Here is a 26,025-nt window from a genome sequence, read left to right as displayed (position 1 = left end):
AAAAGTGAGGTGGAGGTTACATTTGAAAAGGATGACCAAGTCAGAAACAATTTTGAAGAGGGAAGAAGTGAACGTGACCCATTTTGAGAAGTAGTGGGATGAAAGTTATGGAATTGGAAACAAAAAGAACCATCGGCATAAGAAAAAGAGCAGACATCATCTCAACAACAAACATAGCTCTAAAAAAAGCTCTGTATTTTCAGCAATCTTTTTGCAGAATTTTCGTACCTTCATCTTATCATTTTCTAGACATTGTAGCGTACATGTTTAGCTTATTTTTGCTGGGTTCCTCGAATTATTACAACACTTTCTTTTGTGATTAGTATGACAAACATTTGTCATTTTGAATTTTCACTAGCAAAGAATCAATATTCGGTTGCTATTAATAATCCGTCTTCTACTTTATTTTAGTTCTTTAGTGTTTTACCGGTGAACTTGAGACTGACGATGGAACCGGGGCTCATTTTCGCTTGGTTTTAGAAGTTAGATTTTACTTTCATTTGTTATTTTCATTTGGCACTCACATATCTGACACGCCTGCAATCAACACGCTCGAGCCATTTTTTGTGTGCAAACAAGTACCAATATGAAATACTTTTTATCGAATTTCCGAGAAAAAGAATATATTACATGTAAAATTTGTGGAAAATATAGAAACGATGAGGCGAAAAATAAAATAAAAGAAACCCGAAATTCGTATGGCCGAAATAGTGAATGAATTGAAGCCTCACAAAAATCTTCTTTACTCTCCACAAAAACCCATTTCTTTTGGGGTTTGCATTATCCAAGTGCAAGAAGTATGGCGGCAGCATCAGCTGAATCGTTGCTGAAAATGTCAATGGCCGCCACGTCCAATGCTTCTTCCCTCTGCAACTGCAATGGCTTTTCCAGAAGGTCCGTGCCGCCTCTTTCTCCATCCACGCGACGTCGTATTGCCGATTCTGCTTCCAGAGCTCGTGCCCTTACTTCTTCGTTTCTGGGGACCATGAGGTTCAGTCCTGAGCCGGCCAAGATGTCTCCTTTTCGGCATAAACAGCTGAAGAACAACTTCTCTGTCTTTGCTATGGCTGCTGGTGAACTCTTTATCCCTGTATTCCCACTTTTCTCCTATTCTTTTTGTACAAATTGTTTTTAGATGACTTCTTGTGTGGTGTCCTTTTAGGTATTAATCTAGCAATTTCATGTTTTTTTTGTGTTTGGTGTAAATTTCATTTCTGGGTCTTGTCTATTTGTTTTTTATTCATATTTCATTGATTGCAACTTTCTTTATCAATTGTTAGATAACTAGTGTTCTTAGCTCAAGATCATTGGTCATCATGCGAATTATGGAATGCTTATTACCCTTTCTTTTCTGTGAACTTTACATTATCATTTATCCTTTTCTCCGAAAACAAATGATCTTTCAGCATTAGCTTCTCTTCTCTATTATTATATGTTTTAAAAATACCTATCCTGAAACTATCTGATGATTTACTAGCTGTTGAAACATGATTTGTCTGGTTAATTCTAAGTGAGCCATTGAGGGCAACTTGTTCTTTATCTAGCCTAGACCCACCTTAGACCTCTTACCAACCATAACCAACAGCTAGAACAAGCCATGTCAAGGAAAAATTGTGAGATGAATGAACAACCGCATACACAAGCTTCAAACAACAAAACCGATCCTTAATCTGAAAATTTGAAGAAAAATCGATGCTACACCCAACATACATGATATAAACTGATTTCCGTGAAAAATTAGAAGAAAAACCATGCCTTTCACCGATGTTTGAAGAGAAAAAAAAGCGAAGGTGATGATTCCGGGACGACGGGACGACGAACAACCTAACTTGAAGCTTGAACAAACGAGGCTATGGAGTTTTCTGTGGGAAGCCGATGAAAAGATTGAAGATTGGGGTGGGAGAAGAAGGGTTGTCGGCTGATGGGGTTTTGGGAATAGATTAGGGAGTGATTTAGGTTTAAAATATTGGTAGATAATTGAATAATAATAGATATTACTCAATATAAAGATATTATACCTTAACAAAATATTTTAAACTCTTAAATAAAAATAACAATCTGATAAAATATCTCAAATCTCGAAATATTAATATAGGATAATTTTAAATTTTAATAAAAGTCAATAAAGGGACTAATTTTGACTAAAAATCAACCCTTAATTAAATATATAAATAAATACTAAAATTTTCTTGACAAAATATCTTAAAATATTATTTTAAGGCTCATAGAACTCATAAAATATTTTTGGCTAAATATTTCGGTATCTCGTCCGTCCACGGTCCCGTCTCCGCGATCAAAACAATTAAATTTCCATAAATCATGAAAATCACTAATTATGGGTTAAATGCTTAAAATAACTTAAAACATGCACAAATAATTTCACATAATTATTTAACCCATAATCTAAAATTCTAAATAAATAAAATCCCTAATTATGCAAGCGAATTTACGTATTAAAAATTCCGGGTGTTACATAAACATATCTCAAAAATTAATATTGAGAATATAGATAATTCTCAATTTAGTCCCTCGATTTATGTCGCATTCTTGGTCCCTCATTTTTCAAATGACCTGATCTGGTCCTCAATTTTTTGTCATTTTTTGCAATCGATCCTTCCATCCAATTGAAGTTAAAATAAACCGAATGACTTGTACAAGCTTAGGAAGTGACCGAATCTACCCGTTGCTTTTTATTTATTAACTGTTTGACCCATTCTTCCCTAAAATCAAGAGATTAAGTTGAATTGAGATGAGATAGGTCAAATTTCACATTGTCTCTTCAGCTGCTGAGAACCCAACATTCCACCGGACCGACCCCTTGCTCATCTTCTTGCCCTGACCCATTTTCGTCAATAAATCCATCGACATCATCATTACCTGCACCATTCCAATATAGTGAGTCTAAAAATTCATCAAAAAAATGCATACAAAAATTCGTACATAACACTTGAAACTTTAAAATAATAGCATTATATGAACGTAAATAAAAAAACTTGACATTTATGAAGATGAAATACATGTAGTTGTGGCAACCATCATTTTGAGCACATCATTTGTTCCCGTTATCACGGATTTGTTGTACAACTACCACATGGCATCGGGCATTTAAACTTTCATTCTTTGGAAAGGTCCTCCCCGAGGCTCATTCTAGAACGCCAGTCTTATCATTATGTCTCATGAGCACATATTTGGAAAGGCCTCTCCGGAGCTCAATCCGAAGTACCAGTCCCGTATTGCCACCACAAGAGCACATAAAACATCAAATATTTCTCATGCATCATCATAACATTCATGGCCATAAACTTCATCCTTTCCTGTTCATAATTTTTCGTAAAAACGTCATGCATGCTAAAATCGATATAGAAATCATTCATGCATAAAATACTTCATAACATTTCATGACTATCATGGAAAAATATCTTTCATGAAGGTACAAGACGTAAACATGCGTTACATAGCATAATCGATCCACGTGAGTCGTTCTGTCAAGGGATGTAAACGAACCGAACGGTTAGCGAGCTATTCGGAGCTCGGCTTGGTAGAAAGCTCGTTCGAGCTCGTTTGGTAAGCTTATCGAGCCGAGTCCGAGCTTGATTTTGAGCTCGAAAATTTTCACGAGCCGAGCTTGAGCTTATGGATGTTCGGCTCGTTTAGGAAGCTTGCGAGCTCCAACTTGGGCTTGGCTCGTTTCGGAGGCTCACGAATATGTTCATTTAATTTATGTGACTTTATCTAGTTTGAGTTTGAGTGGAAAAATAAAAAAAATATTAATATTAATACAAATGACATGATTAGAACATAATACTTTGTTGAAATAAAGATGAATTTACAATATATAAGATGTAGCCACAATTTGTATTTTTTATTTTAACTTTAAAATCATTGTATTAAAATTCTCTTAAAAACACAATAAATAAAATATTTCTATGTGCAATATTACTAATGATGACAATTCAATCAATACATTTTTAAAGAACTGAAATAAAAATTTTATTTAAAATTTATTGCAAGAATTAGAACTATATGTGATAGATTAATGATATTAAAAAATTTTAGTTAAAAGAAGTTGTGAAATTATCTAAATTAAATTTGTTGAGTTAAAACTTGTAAACTCAATATATGTATATATGCACAACATTTTAATAAAGTTATATAATATCATTAAATAAAATATTTCATATACGGGCAGATCGTATCACAAGTAATGCTTATATCTCATTATAAAAAATAATAGTGTGATGTTTTTTTAAAAATATTTTAAAATAAATATACATTTTTTTGAAATCTAAAAAAATACATATTATAATAATTAAGCGACACAATAAAGTTTTATATATTTGTGAAATAAGCATTGACTGTGTTGATTTTCTTCAAAAGTAAGTGCTCGAAACTTGGGTTTAGGATTTTTATTTGGAAGCTTCAGATTTTATTTGAAAGATATAAAGAATAACGAAGCTTGAATTTTGAGTTTATTAATTATTTGATCGTGTGGTGAAATTTTGGAAACGATGAATACAATTATGTACTATATAGCATAGGATAGTGCACATTGAACTTGTACAGATTGAAAGCAGCCGAAGTATTGTGGTTGAAATTTGCATATAGAATTTGATCTATTATAAATTTGGAGATTTCAAGATATATCATGACTTGAGCAGTTAGTAATGATGTTGTAAATTCATAAAGATCGAAAACTTTAATAAATAAAATTGGTGGATTTTTCGAATTGGGCTGTGTTGGAGGTTGAAGTTTTAGATCATGGTAAGCTTATAAATCAAGTTATAGTCAATTTGATCGAAAAATTATAATCGAAAAAAAATCAAACTCGAGCTCTGTTATATGTCTGACGAGCCAAAAAACGAGCCTAAAAGCGAGTTTTGCTAACAAGTCTGCTTAACGACCTCACTTAACGAGCCTGAGCTTCCTTCACGAGCCTGCTAACGAGCCTTGCTTAACAAGCCCGAAAACGAGCTCACTAACGAGCCTGAAAATGAGCTCTCTAACAAGTCTGCTTAACGAGCCGAACTCGATCCAGGCTCGTTTAATATGATAAACGAGCCGAGCTCGAGCCGAGCCCGAGCTTTTATATATATACTAAACGACCCAAGCCCGAGCCTTATGATAAAATCTTGGATCGAGCTTGAGCCCTTATTTCTGTCAAACGAGCCGAGCCCGAGCCTGATACTGTTCGGCTCGGCTCGGCTCATTTACATCCCTAGTTTCATCTGCCCCGGACATCAAAAACTTAAAATTTTTTGCATAAGCACACTTAAAAATACTTAAAACACCTTAAAATATCATAAACATAATTTTAGGACTCAAAAACAACAAATTAAATTGGCCAGGATAGACCGAGAAGTGCAAGGGTGCCAGAAAACGGGCCCCAGCGCTGCTCCCTGCACTGGTGCGGCTGCCCGCTCGCAGGGCGCGTTTCTGCCTGTTCTCGACTTCTTTGACATTAATCCATTCCTTTTCAAGTTTGAACACTTACCCATTGAAAAATATCATCAAACACATGAAAAACTTCAAAATATCCACACACACAACACAATTTTTCAAAGATTGAATCAACACCTCACATTCGAAACTTCCTCATCAAAATTCTGATTTTTCAACATAGATTCCCTTGAATCTCAATAAACTTACACCGAAAACATCAGGAACGCATCACGCTTCACGATTATGCAACATACTCATGTAACTTTCTAACATCATGCATCAATCAACACCATAAATCTACCTAGGGTTCATATTAAACATATTTATACTCTTGAACGGTGGTTTAAAAACGTTAAAACTTGCCTGATTATCGTCGTTTGGATTTAACCTGAACTTTAGGAGCGATCTAGCCTTGAACAAAGATGAATCTTCCTAGCCTTGGTACAATTGAACATGACAAGGAGATGAGAAGGGAGTATGCGGCGTTAAGGAAGAAAAAGAATGAGGTGAAATGTTTAACGCCTAAGTTTGTGACTAATGGGCTTAAAATTCGGCTCATTAGTTGCAAACTAAATATTTATTTTTAAAAATACTCCCACTCAACAAATAAAATACAGTGCATAACATTAAATTAAAATTTAAACATGAAATATTTTCTTAACTCGTTCGAGGGCTAGACTCGTTTTTTCGGTCCAGAATTTAATTCCAACCTGAAAACATTAAAATAACTTGCAACACATAAGTATCAGGCAAATCATATCATCATATAAAATTTAAACATAACAATTAAATTCCATGAATAAAACACATAAATTCATATAAATCTTTTAAAATTATCGTGATTGAACTAGTGGACTTTTGGACATTACAAAATAAATGACACCCTAAAAACAAATAACAACAAAAATAATAAAACCAATAGAGTGTTAATCCTGAGCGTCGAAATCTGATAACGATAGAGTGTTAATCCTGAGTGTTGAAATCTGATAACAAGAGAACGTCTTCTACCAACACTTTGCAATAAGTGTTACAGCAACGACCGAATGTAAAACTTCTTTAGAAAAATCTTGATCAACCTCTCAATTTGTTATGCGCTATTTTCTCTGTTGATCCATCTTCTAATATGCATGTAATAGTCCTTATATAGATAGGTCTTCAAGCTTTAAAAATAATTATATCTCAATACGAATCGATCAAATCTTTTTAATTGAAGATACTAATAAATATAAAAAATAACAAGTAAAATTTATAAATCAAATATCATTAAATTAAAATTAATAAAATGTCACTAAGGATTTTACATCTTGCGAGAGAGTCATAATTTCAAAAACGAAACGGGGAGAGGCGAAAAATAAAATAAAAGAAACCCGAAAATCGTATGGCCAAAATTGTGAATGAATTGAACCTCACAAAAATCTTCTTTACTCATTTAAAAAAAAAAAAAAAAAAAAAAAAAATCTTCTTTTACTATCCACAAAAGCCCATTCGTTTGGGGTTTGCATTATCCAAGTGCAAGACGTATGGCGACAGCATCAGCTGAATCGTTGCTGAAAATGTCAATGGCCGCCACGTCCAATGCTTCTTCCCTCTGCAACTGCAATGGCTTTTCCAGAAGGTCCGTGCCGCCTCTTTCTCCATCCACGCGACGTCGTATTGCCGATTCTGCTTCCAGAGCTCGTGCCCTTACTTCTTCGTTTCTGGGGACCATGAGGTTCAGTCCTGAGCCGGCCAAGATGTCTCCTTTTCGGCATAAACAGCTGAAGAACAACTTCTCTGTCTTTTCTATGGCTGCTGGTGAACTCTTTATCCCTGTATTTCCACTTTTCTCCTATTCTTTTTGTACAAATTGTTTTTAGATGACTTCTTGTGTGGTGCCCTTTTAGGTATTAATCTAGCAATTTCATGTTTTTTTTGTGTTTGGTGTAAATTTCGTTTCTGGGTCTTGTCTATTTGGAATTGTTTTTTATTCATATTTCATTGATTGCAACTTTCTTTATCAATTGTTAGATAACTAGTGTTCTTAGCTCAAGATCATTGGTCATCATGCGAATTATGGAATGCTTATTACCCTTTCTTTTCTGTGAACTTTTCATTATCATTTATCCTTTTCTCCGAAAACAAATGATCTTTCAGCATTAGCTTCTCTTCTCTATTATTATATGTTTTAAAAATACCTATCCTGAATTATCTGATGATTTACTAGCTGTTGAAACATGATTTGTCTGGTTAATTCTAAGTGAGCCATTGAGGGCAACTTGTTCTTTTCTAATGCTGATTGGTATTGGAACTCTAAAGAACAAGAGTTTTGCTTAAATTTTCTGCAGAGGAGAAGAGAACGGTTCCATTAAAGGACTATCGCAACATAGGAATTATGGCCCATATAGATGCAGGGAAGACCACCACGACCGAGCGAATTCTGTATTATACTGGTAGAAACTACAAAATTGGTGAGGTACATGAGGGAACAGCTACCATGGACTGGATGGAGCAAGAACAAGAAAGAGGGATTACCATTACTTCTGCTGCAACTACCACATTTTGGAACAAGCATAGGATTAACATAATTGATACTCCGGGGCATGTCGATTTCACCCTTGAAGTGGAACGAGCCCTCAGGGTTTTAGATGGTGCAATATGCTTGTTTGACAGTGTTGCTGGTGTGGAGCCACAGTCTGAAACTGTTTGGAGGCAGGCTGATAAATATGGTGTTCCTAGAATATGTTTCATAAATAAAATGGATCGTCTAGGAGCAAATTTTTTCCGAACAAGGGACATGATTGTATCGAATCTTGGTGCAAAACCGCTTGTTCTTCAACTCCCAATTGGTGCAGAGGATACTTTTAAAGGGGTTATTGATCTTGTGAAGATGCAAGCAGTACTATGGTCTGGAGAGGAATTGGGTGCAAAATTTACCTACGAGGACATTCCTGGTGATCTTCAGGACTTGGCTCAAGAATATAGAGGACAGATGATTGAAACTGTTGTGGAGCAGGATGATGCAGCTATGGAGAGCTATCTGGAAGGAATTGAGCCTGATGAGGAAACAGTAAAGAGATTAGTCAGGCTAGGAACTATTTCAGGCAGTTTTGTTCCAGTTTTATGTGGTTCCGCCTTTAAGAACAAAGGCGTCCAGCCGCTACTTGATGCGGTTGTTGATTATTTGCCATCTCCCATTGAGTTGCCAGCAATGAAAGGAACCGACCCTGATGACCCTGAGTTGATAATTGAAAGGAATGCAAATGATGACGAACCATTTGCTGGATTAGCTTTCAAGATCATGAACGATCCTTTCGTTGGCTCTCTTACATTTGTTCGAATATATGCCGGGAAGCTTGCTGCTGGATCTTATGTAATAAATGCAAACAAAGGAAAGAAAGAGAGGATTGGTAGACTCCTTGAAATGCATGCTAACAGCAGAGAGGACATCAAAGTAGCTTTAACTGGTGATATTGTAGCTCTTGCGGGTCTGAAAGACACAATTACAGGAGAAACATTGTGTGATCCAGATAAGCCTATTGTACTTGAACGAATGGATTTCCCTGATCCTGTTATTAAGGTTGCCATTGAACCGAAGACAAAAGCTGATGTTGATAAGATGGCGGTTGGCTTAATCAAGCTTGCTCAAGAAGATCCATCTTTTCACTTTTCACGAGATGAAGAGATAAACCAGACAGTTATTGAAGGAATGGGAGAATTACACCTTGAAATTATCGTTGACAGGCTCAAGAGAGAATTTAAGGTTCGTATTTGCCTCTACTCATTTATCCATATGTATGCCAATTGCCAAAAATGTTTTCATGACTTCCTCTGGTAAAAACTTATATCATACTTAATCCAGTCAGGTAAAGGAAAAGAGAATTATAGTCATGTTCAATATCATGATTGGAAAATACAGATATTATACGTACATGATGTTTTTACAAGTGGCACGTGTGTTAACCGCCAATCTCTCCATTAACGTGTGAAATTCAAGAGTTGCTGTTCTGGACTTCCATCCTTGTCATTGTCAATGCAACGTATTTCATAGCAAAGTTTTGATAAATATTTTTTGCCTGTTTCTAAAAGGTGGAAGCCAATGTCGGAGCACCCCAAGTCAACTACCGGGAAAGTATTTCCAAGATCACAGAAGTGAAGTATGTTCACAAGAAACAGTCCGGTGGTGCTGGTCAGTTTGCTGATATTACAGTTCGGTTTGAGCCAATGGAAGCAGGAAACGGGTACGAGTTCAAGAGTGAGATCAAGGGAGGCGCTGTCCCAAGAGAATACATTCCTGGTGTCATGAAAGGATTGGAAGAAAGCATGTCCAATGGGGTGTTGGCTGGCTATCCTGTAGTCGATGTTCGTGCAGTATTAGTGGATGGTTCTTACCATGATGTGGATTCAAGTGTGTTGGCATTCCAGTTGGCTGCTCGAGGAGCTTTCAGAGAAGGGATGAGGAAAGCAGGCCCACAGCTGCTTGAACCAATTATGAAAGTCGAAGTTGTCACTCCTGAAGAACATTTGGGAGACGTGATTGGTGACCTTAACTCGAGGAGAGGTCAGATCAACAACTTTGGGGACAAACCCGGTGGATTGAAGGTATGTGACAGAGTGTTTCATGCTCCTTTACGGTCTGAAATTTGCGCAAATTATTCGATCTCTTTAAATTGACAACCAACGATTGCAGGTGGTTGATGCACTGGTTCCGCTTGCCGAAATGTTCCAATACGTCAGTACTCTCCGAGGCATGACCAAAGGCCGCGCTTCCTACACCATGCAGTTGGCCAAATTCGACGTGGTTCCACTGCACATTCAGAATCAGCTCGCTGCAAAAGAGGAGGCTGTTGCTGCCTAATGTAGTTTTCCAGGATCTGTAACATAGTGCACTCGATGATTTTTTTGTATGAAAGACGTGCAAAATGCAGATAGATACATACATAAAAGAAAGGTTTCGATTGTCTGCTTTGTATTTATCACTGTCGAATGAGTTGATTGAGAAAATAGATATGGTCTCATACCAGAAGTTCATGTTGCATAGGTTGTAGCTTAATTACAGGGATAAACCCCATTCTAGTCCTCTTTGTTTCACAAATTTCTCGATTCAGTCCCTTTTGTTTGAAAATGTCTAAAATAGTCTATTTTTAGGGATTGTCCCATTTTAGTCTTTTTTTATTTACTTTTTACATTTTTTTTATCTAGTTCATCATGCTTTTGTAAAATAAATAAATTAGTTTAGTATTTTTGACCAAAATGTTGTCGGGTTGTATCCATCAGGTTTTACAGACGATTCCTTGCAGCCTAACCACGTTGTCGCAACCGATGGTTCTTGTCATGGATTCTTTCAACAATACTTAGCACAATTTTGTCTCGTTTCCTACTTCTAGGCGTACAGTAATAAACTAAATTTATAAATGAAATCAACATGAGAGGGACAAAGGCCTGAAATTTTATTCAGAGATGTCAAATGTTATTACATTAGTAACCTCCTATAAAGTAAGAGATTACTGGTTTAACTACTTATTAATAGCGAAAAATACAACACACATACACTTGAAAGATAATATTACAAATTTATTTTGAAGAATAGTGGAAAATACAACATACATAAACTTGAAATAAAATATTACAAATTTATTTTGAATAAAAATAAAGAGAATGATCGATGTCTTCGTCTTCTTTTGCTTGATATTTATAGGAGTCTCTCGGATTTGAAATCCGGACTCCAAACTTGTGGATGACTCCTTACATTCGATGACTTATAAGAGTCGTTCTCGGATTTGAAATCCGGACTTCAAACTTGTGGATGACTCCTTACATTCGAAGACTATCCCCACTGTATAAAGACGGATCTTTCCAGCGTGCTTATATCTCCTCTCACACGTATCCTCAGAAACTTTTCAAGGGGTCACCCATCCTATAATTACCCCAAGTCATGCACGCTTAATTTTAGAGTTATTATTTGATGAGCTCCTGAAAAGAAGATGAACCTTCTTGATATGAGTAGTACATATCAAATTTTTTGTACTCTCATTTTAGTGTGGGATCAGTTCATTCATGCCACCCATCACCCATTCATTGGTTGGATTTCTATCTTTCAGGTCAAGCTCTAATACCAACGTAGCATCCCAGATTCAACAACTGTCCTCACTGTATCAAGAGTGGTTTTTTCAGCGTGCTTATGTTCTTACTCACACGCACCCTGAGAAACTTTCCAATGGATCACTCATCTTATAATTGTCTCAAGTCAAGCATGCTTAACTTTGAAGTTCTAATGTGAAAAGATCTCGAAAATAAGCTGCAATTTCGTGATATGAGTAGTACCTATCAAATATTTTAATCCCTTTTCAACCATGCAGTCCCATAGAATATTTGTCAATTGAATAGATTTGCATGGACTTTTTGCTTGGTTCAATTCAAAACCAGTTTAGCTTTAAACCAAGATTACATTTAACTAGGGCGTGTGGTCAACGTCTTGGAAGTACCTATTGATGAAAGAGGGGCTCTAAGCGATCAAATTCAAACCAAAACTAACTAATTCATCGATCAAATAAACATCCCTATGCATCAGGAGCCAACCCAACCACTCAAATACTCGATAGTTACGCTTTTAATTTTTTTTACTCCTGCAAAATAAATTAGACTTTGATCTACAATAAGAGGACATGATTTCAAAATATACTTTGAAATAATTTCCATGGAATTATGTCTTGTTACGTTTCTTTTCGTACTTCAAAATTACTGAAAAATACATGTACAGTTGCATTGTAATTCCAAAACGGAAATTCTGTATACGTAATGAAAACGAAAACGGATTTTGATATCTTGAGTATCCACCATAAACACTTTCATGGATGATGGACCCAAACAATGTGATATTTAACTACTGAATATTGCACATGCATGCGATATTATACCCTATTAAATGCACAATATGTCGTAGCCCACGATGATGCCCAGAAAATCAAACCCTCTTATCAAAAAAATGGTTTGTAATTTATATATAAAATACACTTTGCAAGTACCGGTTTTTAAATTTCTAATACACTTTTGTAATTTCTTTTCAGAATTACATTTAAAAAATTTAGGATGATCATTTTGTAATGTCTATTACTCTTTAAAACTCAATATGCATTATGTATCTTTCCGAAATACATTTAAGACCCCATATATATATATGTTTCTTTCATAAATATGAGTCAGAAATACATGATTTAAAGATTGGAGATGGCAATGGGCGCGTCGGGGATGGGATGGTCGGGGATGTCTTCCCCATCCCTATCCTCGAATTCAAATCTGATACTCATACCCGCCCCGATTCCCATTAATTTTTATTGGAATTCCCCATACCCATTCCGCGGGATCAAGTCTCCATCCCCATACCCAAAAAAATATATATATATATATTTATTTATCTATATTATAAATAAATTTTATTATAATATATATATATGAATTAATAAATTTTATTATATAAGAATATAAAAATTATTATTCAATTTTATAATAAAATACTTAAAATATTTTGGATCAAATTTTTTATTATAATATTAAATTTTAAAATTAAAAAAATATTTTAAATACAAAATATTTCTATAAATCAAAATTATTATTTTAAAAAAAATACTATGTATCAAAAATTTATTTTAATAAGATTATATATTATTTTTAAATTTATCAAAATAAATAATATATATATATATATATATTTAAACTAATATAAATATTTTATATGTTTAAGTAACATGAATAACATCATCCATAAAAAATCACGCTATCATCCACCTCAATATGTTTTGGGGATTTTTAAAATCCCCGCACCCGAACTCATATCCAAAAATACTCCCCAAACCTGCCCCGTTTGTTCGTCATCCCTATTAAAGATACATTTAAGATAATTATATAATTTCAACATCACGTCAAATTAGTTTTGTAATTTCAACACCACGCGGTTATAATATCCAATATATATATGTAACATATATAACTCTTTAAGCTCTTAAAATCTTTTACTTCTTGCCCACCTTAGAAGATGAAATATTTGCTTTAATTTCCTTATTTGCCACAATTGGTACGTATAACTATTATCTAAGGGATACAACCTCTTCTTACTACAGGATGGAAAACCTAGCTTGTGCTAACCCTACAGGCCGCAAGTAGCTAGCAATATCATATATAGATTATTAATTAGATGTCTCAAATTGTTGCAACACACACACACACATGAAAACCAAAGTACGTACATTCATGCATATCAGGAGCCGGTCCAACCACTGATCACACCACAAAATGTAACAAAGTTAATTAAACTACACAATCAAACGTACATGAACCAGTAGTCTCGTTTTATTTACTCCCTCCCGATCCTTATTCGTTTCGTTTAAGCCGACGTTTTCAAGAAGAAATCAGAGAAGCACTAGCTTTGTAGCTAGCTAGCTCAGTAATCCTCCGGAGCCAGAGGCTGGTGAATGCCGGTGTGGCGAACGGCCTCCGCCTCCGGTTGTATGAGCCCGAACTCGTATATCAGACCCGCCACCGCCGCACCCACAAAGGGACCCAGCCAATACACCCAGTGGTGTCTCCACCGCCACCCCACCAACGCCGGCCCGAACGCTCGAGCCGGGTTCATCGACGCCCCCTCGAAAGGTCCTCCCACCAACACGTTGGCACCCACTATGAACGCGATCGCCAGCGGCGCGATCGTGCCTAAGCTCCCCCTTCTCGGATCGATCGAGGTTGCGAACACCGTGTAAACAAGCCCGAATGTCATTATTATCTCCATCAGCAACGCGTTCAGAGATCCTACTCCCGATGCCACCGAAAACCCGCCAGGTCTCTGCATGCAAAACGAACAAAAATCAAGAAATTGTTATCAACCTTGATCAATATGCACGCAGCAACAACAGAATTTAGCGAGCCGAATCTTTAAGACAAATTTGCCCGCCTAGGTGTTTACGGGATTAATCAAATTGTCTTCCCCTACTCGGTCCGTGCCGTGCCGGTTGGGCGGCGGCGCGTGGGGCTCATGGTTCGAACCTAGCATAATCTAGGTCCACTTCCCTTAACAAACATGGGTACCCATGGGGTACCAACCCCTAGTCTCAATTTAGGCTGCTATATATGTGGACATCTATTCCCACATTTTATACAATGAACATCAATATCTCATTCACGGCCAATTGTCCAAACAATTTTTCCAACAGAAATTACACACAAATTGTTCGAGTTTGCGTAGAATGTATATACCATGCCACCAGTGGAGAGCCTCAAGAGAAGAGAAGCGACTACGGCGCCTAAGAGCTGAGCAATCCAGTAGTAAACGGCGCGAAGCAAGGAGACTCTCCCGCCCACGAGTGCGCCGAAGGTTACGGCTGGATTTACGTGTCCGCCGGAAACATTCATGCTAGAAGCAACCGCCGCGAAGAACGCTAACGCATGGGCCAGCGCGATAACGAGCAGACTCGAAGCCCCTAAAGTCCTGTCCCTATACATCTTATCTGAAAACATATATACGTAGATCATGCAATAGACCATTATCATTTCGCTAATGCATGCATGCACCAAATCAAACAAGAATAATTTACCAAGAGCAAGTATGGAGCCTTCGCCGGCGAAGACGAAGATGAAAGTGGAGAGGAATTCGGACAAGGTGGCCCTGAAAGAGTCGGGGTGGGTGGCTTCTTCAGCCCTCCCGAAATCATACCTGCGAGGCATATCTCTTCTTGCTTTGCTGTATTGGTATAGTATACGAACTTTGGTGTTCAAATCTGCTTCTGAATTACTTGTTTTGGTGAGAAAACTGGAGCGGAAGAATGTTGAAAATGGTGCTTTACAGAGACGCGGAGACGAGATAGGGATTGATATATTTGGACACTTGGGAGATGAAGTGCAGGAATGGTGACACGTAGTGGCGTGCGTGGGCTCTTTCAGTGCAAATCCTATATCGCTACTACGAGTCAAACCAGGTAAAAGATAGACCTGACATCGAATACCTGCTTGCTTGATCATCTTTCTTTTTTTCTTTTTAATAATAGAACTTGATCATCTATCTATCATAGTACTAATTAAGTAGGGTTTGGAAAAGTTTCGCACTTCTCAAATTTCGTTAAAAATTTTATAAAATTTTAAATTTTTGTTAACCGAAAAATTGAAAAATGCTTTTAAGAATTTCTCACAAATACTACCTTAAAATCAAGAAAAAGTCATGTACACACAGTTGCGTTAATTTTGGAATTTATAAAACTGTCTCTATAAGAAGATTTTTTTATTACTGCACGAAAAGATCTGTTTATTTATTATTATATAAATATCTATAATTTTGTAATTTCAAAAATATTATATAATCATATGTGTAACTTAATATGAAAATATATATATTTTTAAATGTTGTCGTCATCGTTCAAATTAAGTTAATTAGATATGATTAAAATGTTTTAAAAACTATTTTTTTAATATTATATATATATATATATATATATATATATATATATATATATATATCATGCCTACGCAAAAGGTGTGTTTTGGCGATTAATATTAATGTAGTTAAATTAGATATAATTGAATCAAACTAGTTTGTAAGAAGAACCTCATAAACATAGACCGGTATGCTAGAACCTCATAAGCGTAGATCAAGCTACAACCTTGTAAGCGTAGAGGAGTAAGTTGATATAAGGGTGGATACAAGGGTGAAGCCAAAAATTTCAATCTACCAGGGCTATAACTTTTATCCTTTGAATCATTTAATATTTTGAAATTAACTACTCGGGCTACCATCAAATTATTCCAAAATCATTCAAAGTTAATATATATAAAAATTTTAAAAAAATTTGTGCCACCCGAGCTAAAGCCCGGGTAGCAATAAGTGTGGCTCCGCCACTGAGTTGGAACCTCGTATAAGCTGCAACGAACGTCATAAGCATAGATCAATAAGTTGCAAGCTTGTAGGTAGATGTAGCGTCGTAAGCGATGTTCTTGCTTGGTCTCGTAGGCAGTCTTGCAGATGGTCTCATACGTAATATTGCAAACTCTCGCAGGCCTGTAAGACGGTAAACAACAAATTTCGTGGGATATCACCTACATCACAAGCAAATGTTAGAGACGTCGGGGGTTTCCTAGCCGACGTAAACACTTCCATGCTGATAAGTCAACAAACTACGTAATGATAATCTCTAAAAATGAAGGAGCTCAAATGAAAACGTATACTTTGGATATGGTGAATAAGTACTCTCTAATCTCTATTTATAGATTTTAAGAAGTGTCTAGTTCACTTGGAATTTTTTTTAGCAAGATGAGTCAAATATTAATGAAATTTGGCTTATAACCCGTCAAATATATATTATATATGCTTAATTGAGGTTATTAGTTATTTAATCATGTAACACGTTATTTATTAATACAATAATTATATTTGTTTAGAGATCAATTCAGGTGATGTTCACACTTATACAAAATTTAAATGATTGTAATTATAGCTTTATGATTTTTAATGAGACGAAAAACATTTCAACCTATATATAGTCAAGCGTCTCAAATAATCGTCATTAATAAACCGTCTATGTTCTCTTCAAAAAATAAAAAAATAAACCGTCTATGTTCGGTTATCATTTGATTTTATCAAAAAACAAATGAAACTGAGTAAACCAATTTATTAATAAACATATTTTTTTATATTCAATATGTATTAGATATTTCAATAATTAGAATATATTTTTTAAATTTTGTTTACAAAATTCGATTAACTCGAATTCAAACCAAAATAATAGATTTTGATTCCATTCGGTTCGTTTTTTTTAATGAATTTTTTTTGCCAGATTTTGGTTTAGTAAAAAAAATTCTACTTCAAATAATATAATTTTATTTAAAAAAATCTCATATCAAATGCAGAATTTGATTTAAAAACTCAATTGATTAGATTTAATGTATATGTATATACATAATCAATATATATTAGAAAATAAGCTGGTTCATTTCGATTTACTCAAATTTTGAGCCCGTTTGGATTTTGTAGAGATTTTTTAAAATAAGTGATTTTTAAGCTATAATTTTTAGCTTTTGAAAAAGCTTTTTTTTTTACTTAAAAAAAATGATTTTTAAGAACTTATTTGGTCATCCAAACACCATATTAACTGAAAAAACACTTTTTTTAAAAAAAATATTTTTTTGGTCTGGCTTTTGTAATCAAACGGGACCTTTGTTCGATCCTAATTTTGACAATACTATTATTTTTTTATTGTGCTTTTTAATTTTAGTGGGTGAATTGTTGAGTTTAAATTTTTTAACATTGCTACTATTAATTCATTTTATAATATTAATACTATCAATTTATCTCATATGTTTATTGTTATTTTTTTAAAATCAAAATATAATTTTTTTTTAAAAAAACAAACTATATAAAAGTAGCTATATTTATCATCAAAATAAAAATATAAAAAGATAAAAATTAAATATAAAAATATATTGTCATAAGACTCATAAAGCAAGCTCGATCCAACCCCAGCTAGCACTGCAGGGAAGCGAATGGCTTTGCTTGTGGCGCCATCGGTATCCTCTGTTCCTGTGAGTCCAATTCTACTTCCTCTTCTTCCCTTGTATTCGCATCATAATCATCTGAAAATCCCCCTTTTTCTTTGTAATCTTCTCCATTTTTGTTGTTGAAATGCTAATAAGTGAACGTTTAATCTGTGTTAGTGCAATTCCCGGGCTTTTGTTTCTGGGAAACTGTTGATGTTCACATCCAATCAGCGATATTCGAGAAGGAATGATGCGTTAGCTGGGTGTGGTGGCGGGTTTGGAGTTAGGGCGTGTTCCTTCAATCCCAATAGTATCCAGATGCCCATTCTCAAGGAAGCTCTCAGGGTAAACTCGTTTCTTGTTTCTCATGTCAATTCTAGGGGTACTCGTAATTCTCTATCTGTTGTATGTTATTCTTGGTGGCGTCGTTAATTTTTTTTGCTTTAATACTACTTGCTGCTGTCAATCTTTATTATTTCTTTGGTTTCATTTTCATTGATTATGTTATTTATTAATTGCGTTTGAAGCGTATAGGTGCTTTATTTATGGTTATTAGGTGTTCAGATTTGAAGCTAATGATTTAACTTTGAGGATGTCACCCAAAAAAATATAATCACGGGCAGTGTTAATTTACAGCCTAATCTTCAAGATCCCTTTGGGGGCACTGAAACTCATCTCGGCTCTACCAGTTTGCAATGCATGTTCATGTACAAAAAGTCAATTTTTATCTGGATTTCTTTTGTAATTTGTTGATTGATGCAGACTTGAAGTGTGGGGTGGTGGGTAATGGTATTAGAGCGACCGGTAATGTGTTTGATGGAATAGATGAGAATGGTGTTGTAACATATAATTCAATGATTAGTGGGCTTGTGAGTGCAGGTGGGTTGAGACAAGCTAAGAGTTTATCTGATGAAATGCCTCAGAGATATTAAAGGAGTTGGAACACAATATTGGATAGGTTATAGGTATGTGAAAAGGCTGGAAAGATAGGTGAGGTGTTTGTGCTGTTGAGAGGATGCCATTGCTGGAAGATAAATGAGGTGTATGCACTGTTTGGAATGTGCACTTGCTGGAAAGATAACGAGGCATTTGCTGTTTTATGATGTCATTGAGGGGTGTTGTCTCGTGGTCTATTGTTTTGTTGGGTTAATGCAAAACTGAGTGACATTGAAAGCTGGAGAAGAATTTGATATCTTGGACGATAGTTCTATCTGGATATGATGAAAAGGGGCATGTGATTGTGAAGTAGGCAATTGATTTGTATTATGCCATGATCCATAGACTAGCAATGCATGGATACAGACGGATATGCACTGGATAAAGGACTTGTGTTCATGACTTAGTTGCTTGTAATCACGCCGATATGGTAAAGGAGAGAATTTTTAATGGCATGGAAAAGGATTATAGGAATATCCCCAAGATTCAGCATTATGGCTGCGTGATTGACCTTCTAGGTCGTGGGAGGCATCTAAGTGATAGCTTTTGGCTTGGGCATGACTTGACACTTGAACTGATTATTATCATTTGGGTTCTTTTTTTAGGTGCTTGCCAAATGCATAATGATTCGTTCGTCTCTGAGATGACATTCTAGCGATTGGTAAATTTGAGCCAACTGACTGGGGCAAAATTTTCTGTCTCTCAAACGTTAATGCTGCATCTGGAGACTGGGGAAATGGCTCGAATACAAGATTGCAAATGTGAATGGCAGACAAGAAAAATTCTCTAGGAGTCCGAGAGTTGGCCGTTATGGATATCACACGCCCTAAATTGAACAGAATATACCAGTTAGTTAATGAGCTGAGCCAACATATTAAGAAGATCGCCATTCCCCAGAATCTTGTGCCTAAGAAAACTATTTTTTCCCGATATCAAATGCATGCATAGCAGAAAGTCCTTGAATTTGATGCCTTGGCCTCATTTCTTCCCCATAAGAATCAGCTGTTATATTTACCATTCTTTGTAATTGATCTCCATTCATGGGCACATATATTTTCTTTTACTCATTTTTTGCTTGCACCGAGTAAATTCTTTTTTCTTTCTTTTACTTGCGTTTATTTCAGCAAAATGGGAGGACAATTTTTTTTCCTTTAAACAAGTTTCTATATTGTTGAATAATTTGCAGGAGCCGGTAGCTTTCGTGGGAGGGATATTTGCAGGGCTCCTGAGGCTCGATTTGAACGAAGAGCCTTTGAAGGAATGGGTGACCAGGACAGTTGAAGCCGCGGGACTCAGTGTGGAAGAGATTGAGAGGAGTAATAGTGTTGAAGCTGAAGAAACGGTACCGCAGCAGATAGAGATAGAATGATAGAAAGTGTCATCAATGTGTGTTGCTTATTGCAAATATTTAGTACTAATAACTTCACACATCAGTTATTGGATTATCATTATTTGCTTATTGTTTGAATTTGTATACACTTTCAATACTTGGTAAATTGATACTTAATTATTCCTCAAAACAAAAAAAAAATTAATTATTAGAATTTCGTCCTTTTGACACAACTTACCTTGTACCTTTAAAGTTGCCATTTTTTTACGGTAATTTGTGATTACTAAAATAACTTGAATCAAAATCCAGGGAATAATGAAAAAGAGTTTTTCTGAATTTTAGAAGTGAAATTAAAATCTAAAAGTAATTTTATTTAGCTTCTTGGCTTTAATTTATATATTAGTATTTTTTTAACGCAATGTCTTTATAAAAATAAAATTAATGTTTTTAAAAAATTAATTAAAATTAAAAATTATAGAGGATTTTGACTTTTTAACAATAATAATAGTATATGGTTTATAGACTTTTTCTTTAAATAATAAATGTAAAAACTAAAAACAGATGAAAGTAAATTTAGCATTGATTAAAAAAATGTGTGATTAAAATTTCTTGGTACAAAAGTCTCTTGAATTTAATAATATAATATATACGTAAGAAATCATACGGAACATTATTTATTTAGCAAAAACTACTTTTCTAAGACTTAAAAGATGTAACTAGAATAATTATTTAAATAGAATAATTTGATATTTCAAACTTTATAATATGATCTTTATAATAATTTTTAGATCATGTCATATTGATATTTAAATTTATATAAGACTGAAACAAATATTCATAAGTCGACTCGTGAGTCGTATCTATAATAAAAATTGAAAAATAATATTTTCAATACAAAAAATAATATTTTTTATAAGTTATATTAGATCAAATTTATTTTACAAAATTAATTAATAAGACGGTCTATTGAAGTTTTTGTCATTTTGTTAGGCTATTTTAGTTAAAATTGAGACGTTTGATTAAAATTGAGATAGTTTTATATTATTATATAATTTGGGTTTTTCTTGAAGTTTTTGTGACTTGTTATGGTTATATTTAGATAAAATTTGAGATATTTTTATAATTATTTTATAGTTTCTATTTTCTTACGAGTATAATTTTGAAAAATAAAAATAGTGAAATTTGACATATTATTTTTTTGACATATTATTAATATATGGTAATATCAAAATTTCAATTATTTATGAAAATTTTCCCTTAAATTAAATAACTGAAAAATAAATAAATAGCTTGTATGATTAGCTGACAAACAGACCCCTAACTAGTTCTAGTGAATACATTCTCCGACTCCACCATTTCCTCCGCCCGCCGCCGATCGCCTCCTTACCCCCCTGCCCGGCACCTTCTGTCACCTAGCTGTACATCGATTACTGCTAGATTTATTCGATACATACATTCACATTGTGTATTTATATTCCTGCAGTTGTTAATTGACTGCAATACAAAGAGAAGGGAATGGATTTGGACCAGTGGATAGCAAAGGTGAAAGATGGTCAGCACTTGTCTGAGGATGAGCTTCAACTTCTCTGCGAATACGTACGTTTTAAAGTTTCTGTTTTTCAGATTTTTTTTTTTTTTGGTTTGCGGTGAATTGTTTTTCTTCCCTTATTTATTAACCGGAAGCTTTGAAGAAATTATTTCTGAAAGGAAGGGGGAGAATCGGGAGCTGGGTTTTCATTTTCGAATAGCTTCGCATTTAGGTTTTTGTGGTTAGGTTTTGCCTTTTGTTGTCTAGCGTTCTCGTTGGAAGTTGTTAAACAGTGTAGTTCGGGATATAGTAATTCGGTAATTGGTTATCGTGCATTGTATCTGAGAAGGTCGTTTGAGATGTGCATTGCTTCTCTCAAACTTAAGATTCGTGCTGATTCATAAGTTGCTCAAAACTCCTACTATGTATTGTGTTGGGCTGTGAGTGGTTATACAAGTTTTGTTTAACTTAAGCTGCACGTGCCTTTTCCAGGTGAAGGAGATATTGATCGAGGAGTCAAATGTTCAACCAGTCAATAGTCCAGTTACTGTTTGTGGGGATATCCATGGGCAGTTTCATGATTTAATGAAACTTTTCCAAACTGGAGGTCATGTACCAGAAACAAATTACATATTTATGGTAAGCCATCGAAGCTTAAAAAGTTTTTTAGCAATATGTCAATTTCTTCCCAACTTTTGCTTACTGCATTTTATTGGCAGGGAGATTTTGTTGATCGTGGTTATAATAGTCTAGAAGTTTTCACGATTCTTTTGCTTCTCAAAGCAAGGTGCGTAAAATACTGGGAGATTTAACTGTTAAGATCATATATGCATTTGTTAATCTGCTTGCTAGTTTATTCACCACCTTTTTTGATAAGATTGCTTTGCTGTTTCTACGAAATCATCTAGCTATGCATTTGGCTCACTTGATTTAATATAGAACTTTTTTTTTTTGGAGAGTACATGTACAATATTTCATCAATATTACAACTGCACGATACAACAATGGAATGAAACTGCCCGCACAACCGACGGGACTTGAGCATGGACTCGAGACTTGCTTATCTCGAGCGATGAAACTACTTAAATCTACCTAAATAAATTGGGAAACCTACCCGCCATCAGCGGGAATCGAACCAGAGACCAATTGGTCTCAGGGCCTCACCCTTAACCATTGGGCCAAGGGCTCATTGGCAATATAGAACTTTTCAGGAACACATGTCAACATCATTGTGGTTTTTGAAACCTTTGGGATATTCAAAGTTGACCTGTTGGCTGATATTGATTACTGTGCTTGGTATTCAAGAAATTAAATACATGGTTTTTCAAATATATAACTCAAACTGGAATTCTTCCTTTTATTGAAAGCAACTTCCTCAAGTTATTGTTGTTGTGACCTTAGTTAACAAAACACTATTAGGGATATCTGGAAACCTCTGTTCAACATGTCTTTGTAGTTAATAGAATTCTGCACCCTTTCTGTTTTGTCTTACTGCAATATTTAAATTGACTTCTTGGATTACCAACCACTTTGGACTCTATTTTTTGAGCTCGATGATAGCCAGAAGCCTTTAAGTAAATTTAGATGGTTTTGAGCTCATATTTTTCCTCCAGTTGGATAGTTATTTTCATCCTTTTTCCTTTGCTACCAGATACCCAGCTAACATAACTCTTCTACGTGGAAATCATGAGAGCAGGCAACTAACACAGGTAATTGACGCTGTAAACTTGGCCATTATTATCTGTAACAATTACAAGGTTTGATGATTAAGTTCATACAAGAACTGTATTATGCTGGCGATGAAATTCTTATTTATATTTACAACTATAAGTTTTCTTTAGATAGAAATCGCGGGACCACATTATGGCATTTACTGATTCTTGCATCAACTAACAACAGCCTTTACTCAAGATAATTATTCATCATGACAGGAAACTGCTGTGTGTTGACTGGTTTTCACATGATTGTTTTTACAGGTTTATGGATTCTACGATGAATGTCAAAGGAAATATGGGAATGCGAATGCTTGGCGATACTGCACAGATGTTTTTGACTATCTAACTCTGTCAGCAATTATAGATGGGACGGTAGGCTTCTACCCTCCTCCCAGCCAACCCCCCGAAACCCCAGCCATGCTGCCTTACACTCCACACACACACACACCCCTCCCCCCCATCCCCTCCCCGCCCCGCGAAAAAAACTACCTAGAGAAATATTATATTACTTGAAAGTCGCAAAAAATAAACCATTGGATTGCTATTTTCTTCAGATATTGGTGCCATTTTTGCATAGTTTTTAGGGTTTTCAAATTTGTTTGAAATGGAATGTAAAGAGCTTATTATACTCTGAAGATCCACTTATAATAGCATTGTTGTTATTCTCATGCACCCTATGGTTTGCTGGTGGTAGTAAGTATTACCTTTTTGGAATTCCAGGTACTTTGCGTGCATGGTGGCTTATCCCCAGATATTAGAACTGTTGATCAGGTTAGATCAATATCAGTTTCGAGAATATTGTTTTTGTGAATATGCATTGAAATGTCAAAATTGACAGAATGATAAAACTCAGATATAATATGAGATTGTGACGATATACTCTCCGAGGAGAATAAGGAGTTGAGCATGTCATGCGTATGCAATAATTTTTGTTAGTGAGTAAGTTATGCTAGATTCTTTTTTGTTTGGTTTTGGTTGGCAGATTCGTGTTATTGAGCGGAATTGTGAAATCCCTCATGAAGGGCCCTTCTGTGACTTAATGTGGAGTGATCCTGAAGATATTGAGACGTGGGCAGTCAGTCCTCGAGGAGCAGGCTGGCTTTTTGGATCAAGGGTTACATCTGAGGTGAGGCAACGAGACGTCCGACGAAATGGCCAAAAATAGCTGCACATGATCAGTAGATTGTTATGAACTTTTGATGGCAAAACACTCGATGATGTTTGGATTGCTTAGCAGATTTCAATGTATGGAAGTCATGCTAACATAGTTATTGCTTTCTGCAGTTCAATCATATTAACAAACTTGATTTGGTTTGTCGGGCCCACCAACTTGTCCAAGAAGGTTTAAAATATATGTTTCAAGATAAAGGACTTGTGACTGTGAGTTGCCAACTCTGTATCGTGGATGACGGTGTATCCCATGCTCAAATAAAGAATGTCCTCTGTTTTAATTTTAATTGTGTCCGTGTATCATGCAGGTATGGTCTGCGCCAAACTATTGTTACCGGTGCGGAAATGTTGCTTCAATATTGAGCTTCAATGAAAATATGGTACTAGGCTCGTATCCTTGTGGTGTTCTCTTTATCTGTGTGTGTGTCTCGGTAAAGTGAATTTGTGTATATGTTGAATAATTTAGCTTATATTTTACTATGTGAAATTAGATCCTATTTATTATTTGTTCAATGACCTTGGGAGATCATTTTTAGGGTTGATGGGGGAAAAAACTCTCACCAAATATTTAAAAGGATGCCTTGTGCGTCAAAACGTTGTTGGGCATAAGTTGTTCGCATTTGAAGTAAAGGTCTCCTTTGCAACAAGGTCGTTAGGCATGGATAGTATATTTGAAACCAAACAGCATCCAAAACTAGAAAACATTGTTTCTGAGTATTATTCATACAATCTTATCTGTTTTCGGTTTCTACCTTCCCAGGAAAGAGAAGTGAAGTTTTTTACTGAGACTGAGGAGAACAACCACATGCGAGGACCAAGAACCGGAGTCCCGTATTTTCTTTAGGTGAAGAAATCGTTTGCTTTCGAGGCCCGGACTGCAATATTGGTGCAACACGCTTGTCTCCTGCTTAAAATAGGAACTAAAGAAGTACATTCGCTTGAAGGAACGGCCCTCCGTCTGCGCAAAGTTGCCACCAGAGTCAACCCAGCTCCTTTCTTTTATATCGTTTGTTCTTTGTTGTGTATCCAGATAGCTTCGTGTGCAGTTTTAGATCAGATTACATGTGAAGTCTTCGTTTATAATTTTATTGTATACAATGAAACCACTTTCTTGATTCTTGATTAAAAGAAATTTGCACACATTATTGACAGAAAGCTGGTTATTTGGAATTGGATATGCTCGTTTGCCTAAAATGAATGCCCCTTGGGGTACGTCGTAGTATCCCAAGATTCAGAGTTCTTGATATTGAATTCGTTATATGCTTATATTAGTTAAATATGAAATTTTGACCGTATATTTGGAACGAATGAAAAAAAAAATCGACTATTTATGTTTAAGAAGAAACAGAGACTTATTCAAAAAAAAAAACAAAAACAAAAAAACACAGACGTTTGCGAGACTGTAGACAAATTAATTT

General features: G+C 35.3%; 4 protein-coding genes across 5 annotated transcripts; 3 read left to right on the top strand and 1 right to left on the bottom strand.

Annotated features, from left to right (window-relative positions):
- Nucleotides 1-779: 779 nt before the first annotated feature.
- On the top strand, nucleotides 780-10,433 carry LOC140880959 (elongation factor G-2, chloroplastic-like). 2 transcript variants are annotated; one of them, XM_073285876.1, is made up of 4 exons: nucleotides 780-1,073; nucleotides 7,764-9,178; nucleotides 9,505-10,017; nucleotides 10,106-10,433. In XM_073285876.1, the coding sequence occupies exons 1-4, from the start codon at nucleotides 800-802 to the stop codon at nucleotides 10,271-10,273; spliced, it is 2,370 nt and encodes a 789-aa protein (XP_073141977.1). In that variant the 5' UTR covers nucleotides 780-799; the 3' UTR covers nucleotides 10,274-10,433. The 2 variants fall into 2 exon arrangements, with proteins under 2 accessions (XP_073141977.1, XP_073141976.1); XM_073285875.1 differs by lacking the exon at nucleotides 780-1,073 and adding an exon at nucleotides 6,922-7,233.
- A 3,419-nt stretch (nucleotides 10,434-13,852) lies between these two features.
- On the bottom strand, nucleotides 13,853-15,129 carry LOC140885028 (aquaporin TIP3-1-like). The gene is made up of 3 exons (XM_073291946.1): nucleotides 15,000-15,129; nucleotides 14,662-14,912; nucleotides 13,853-14,251 (listed from the first exon to the last, which is right to left on the bottom strand). Exons 1-3 carry the CDS (start codon nucleotides 15,127-15,129, stop codon nucleotides 13,853-13,855), a joined length of 780 nt encoding a protein of 259 aa, XP_073148047.1.
- Nucleotides 15,130-17,901: 2,772 nt separating this feature from the next.
- LOC140883190 (UPF0426 protein At1g28150, chloroplastic) lies at nucleotides 17,902-20,372 on the top strand. Its single transcript, XM_073289557.1, has 3 exons — nucleotides 17,902-17,973; nucleotides 18,106-18,273; nucleotides 20,051-20,372. Exons 1-3 carry the CDS (start codon nucleotides 17,935-17,937, stop codon nucleotides 20,231-20,233), a joined length of 390 nt encoding a protein of 129 aa, XP_073145658.1. The 5' UTR covers nucleotides 17,902-17,934; the 3' UTR covers nucleotides 20,234-20,372.
- A 1,131-nt stretch (nucleotides 20,373-21,503) lies between these two features.
- LOC140877785 (phytochrome-associated serine/threonine-protein phosphatase) lies at nucleotides 21,504-25,773 on the top strand. Its single transcript, XM_073281362.1, has 10 exons — nucleotides 21,504-21,790; nucleotides 22,215-22,361; nucleotides 22,442-22,509; nucleotides 23,374-23,431; nucleotides 23,699-23,809; nucleotides 24,158-24,208; nucleotides 24,420-24,563; nucleotides 24,722-24,817; nucleotides 24,916-24,987; nucleotides 25,368-25,773. Exons 1-10 carry the CDS (start codon nucleotides 21,710-21,712, stop codon nucleotides 25,449-25,451), a joined length of 912 nt encoding a protein of 303 aa, XP_073137463.1. The 5' UTR covers nucleotides 21,504-21,709; the 3' UTR covers nucleotides 25,452-25,773.
- Nucleotides 25,774-26,025: the final 252 nt, after the last annotated feature.

Source organism: Henckelia pumila, chromosome 2, assembly GCF_033568475.1.
Source record: "Henckelia pumila isolate YLH828 chromosome 2, ASM3356847v2, whole genome shotgun sequence".
Classification (NCBI taxonomy): Eukaryota; Viridiplantae; Streptophyta; class Magnoliopsida; order Lamiales; family Gesneriaceae; genus Henckelia; species Henckelia pumila.
Note: the sequence above shows the minus strand (reverse complement) of the source record. Positions and strands in the feature narration are given on the sequence as shown.

Bases quoted from the DNA above. Each gene is read 5' to 3' on its own strand.
- LOC140880959 (XM_073285876.1), top strand. From the start codon at position 800: ATGGCGGCAGCATCAGCTGAATCGTTGCTGAAAATGTCAATGGCCGCC. The intron at 1,074-7,763 runs GTGAACTCTTTA...AATTTTCTGCAG, and splicing joins TGTCTTTGCTATGGCTGCTG to AGGAGAAGAGAACGGTTCCA. The intron at 10,018-10,105 runs GTATGTGACAGA...CAACGATTGCAG, and splicing joins ACAAACCCGGTGGATTGAAG to GTGGTTGATGCACTGGTTCC.
- LOC140885028 (XM_073291946.1), bottom strand. From the start codon at position 15,129: ATGCCTCGCAGGTATGATTTCGGGAGGGCTGAAGAAGCCACCCACCCC. The intron at 14,913-14,999 runs GTAAATTATTCT...ATATGTTTTCAG, and splicing joins AGGCTCCATACTTGCTCTTG to ATAAGATGTATAGGGACAGG. The intron at 14,252-14,661 runs GTATATACATTC...TTTTGCATGCAG, and splicing joins GGCTCTCCACTGGTGGCATG to AGACCTGGCGGGTTTTCGGT.
- LOC140883190 (XM_073289557.1), top strand. From the start codon at position 17,935: ATGGCTTTGCTTGTGGCGCCATCGGTATCCTCTGTTCCT. The intron at 17,974-18,105 runs GTGAGTCCAATT...AATCTGTGTTAG, and splicing joins CATCGGTATCCTCTGTTCCT to TGCAATTCCCGGGCTTTTGT. The intron at 18,274-20,050 runs GTAAACTCGTTT...AATAATTTGCAG, and splicing joins TTCTCAAGGAAGCTCTCAGG to GAGCCGGTAGCTTTCGTGGG.
- LOC140877785 (XM_073281362.1), top strand. From the start codon at position 21,710: ATGGATTTGGACCAGTGGATAGCAAAGGTGAAAGATGGTCAGCACTTG. The intron at 23,810-24,157 runs GTAGGCTTCTAC...TTGGAATTCCAG, and splicing joins CAGCAATTATAGATGGGACG to GTACTTTGCGTGCATGGTGG. The intron at 24,988-25,367 runs GTACTAGGCTCG...CTACCTTCCCAG, and splicing joins TGAGCTTCAATGAAAATATG to GAAAGAGAAGTGAAGTTTTT.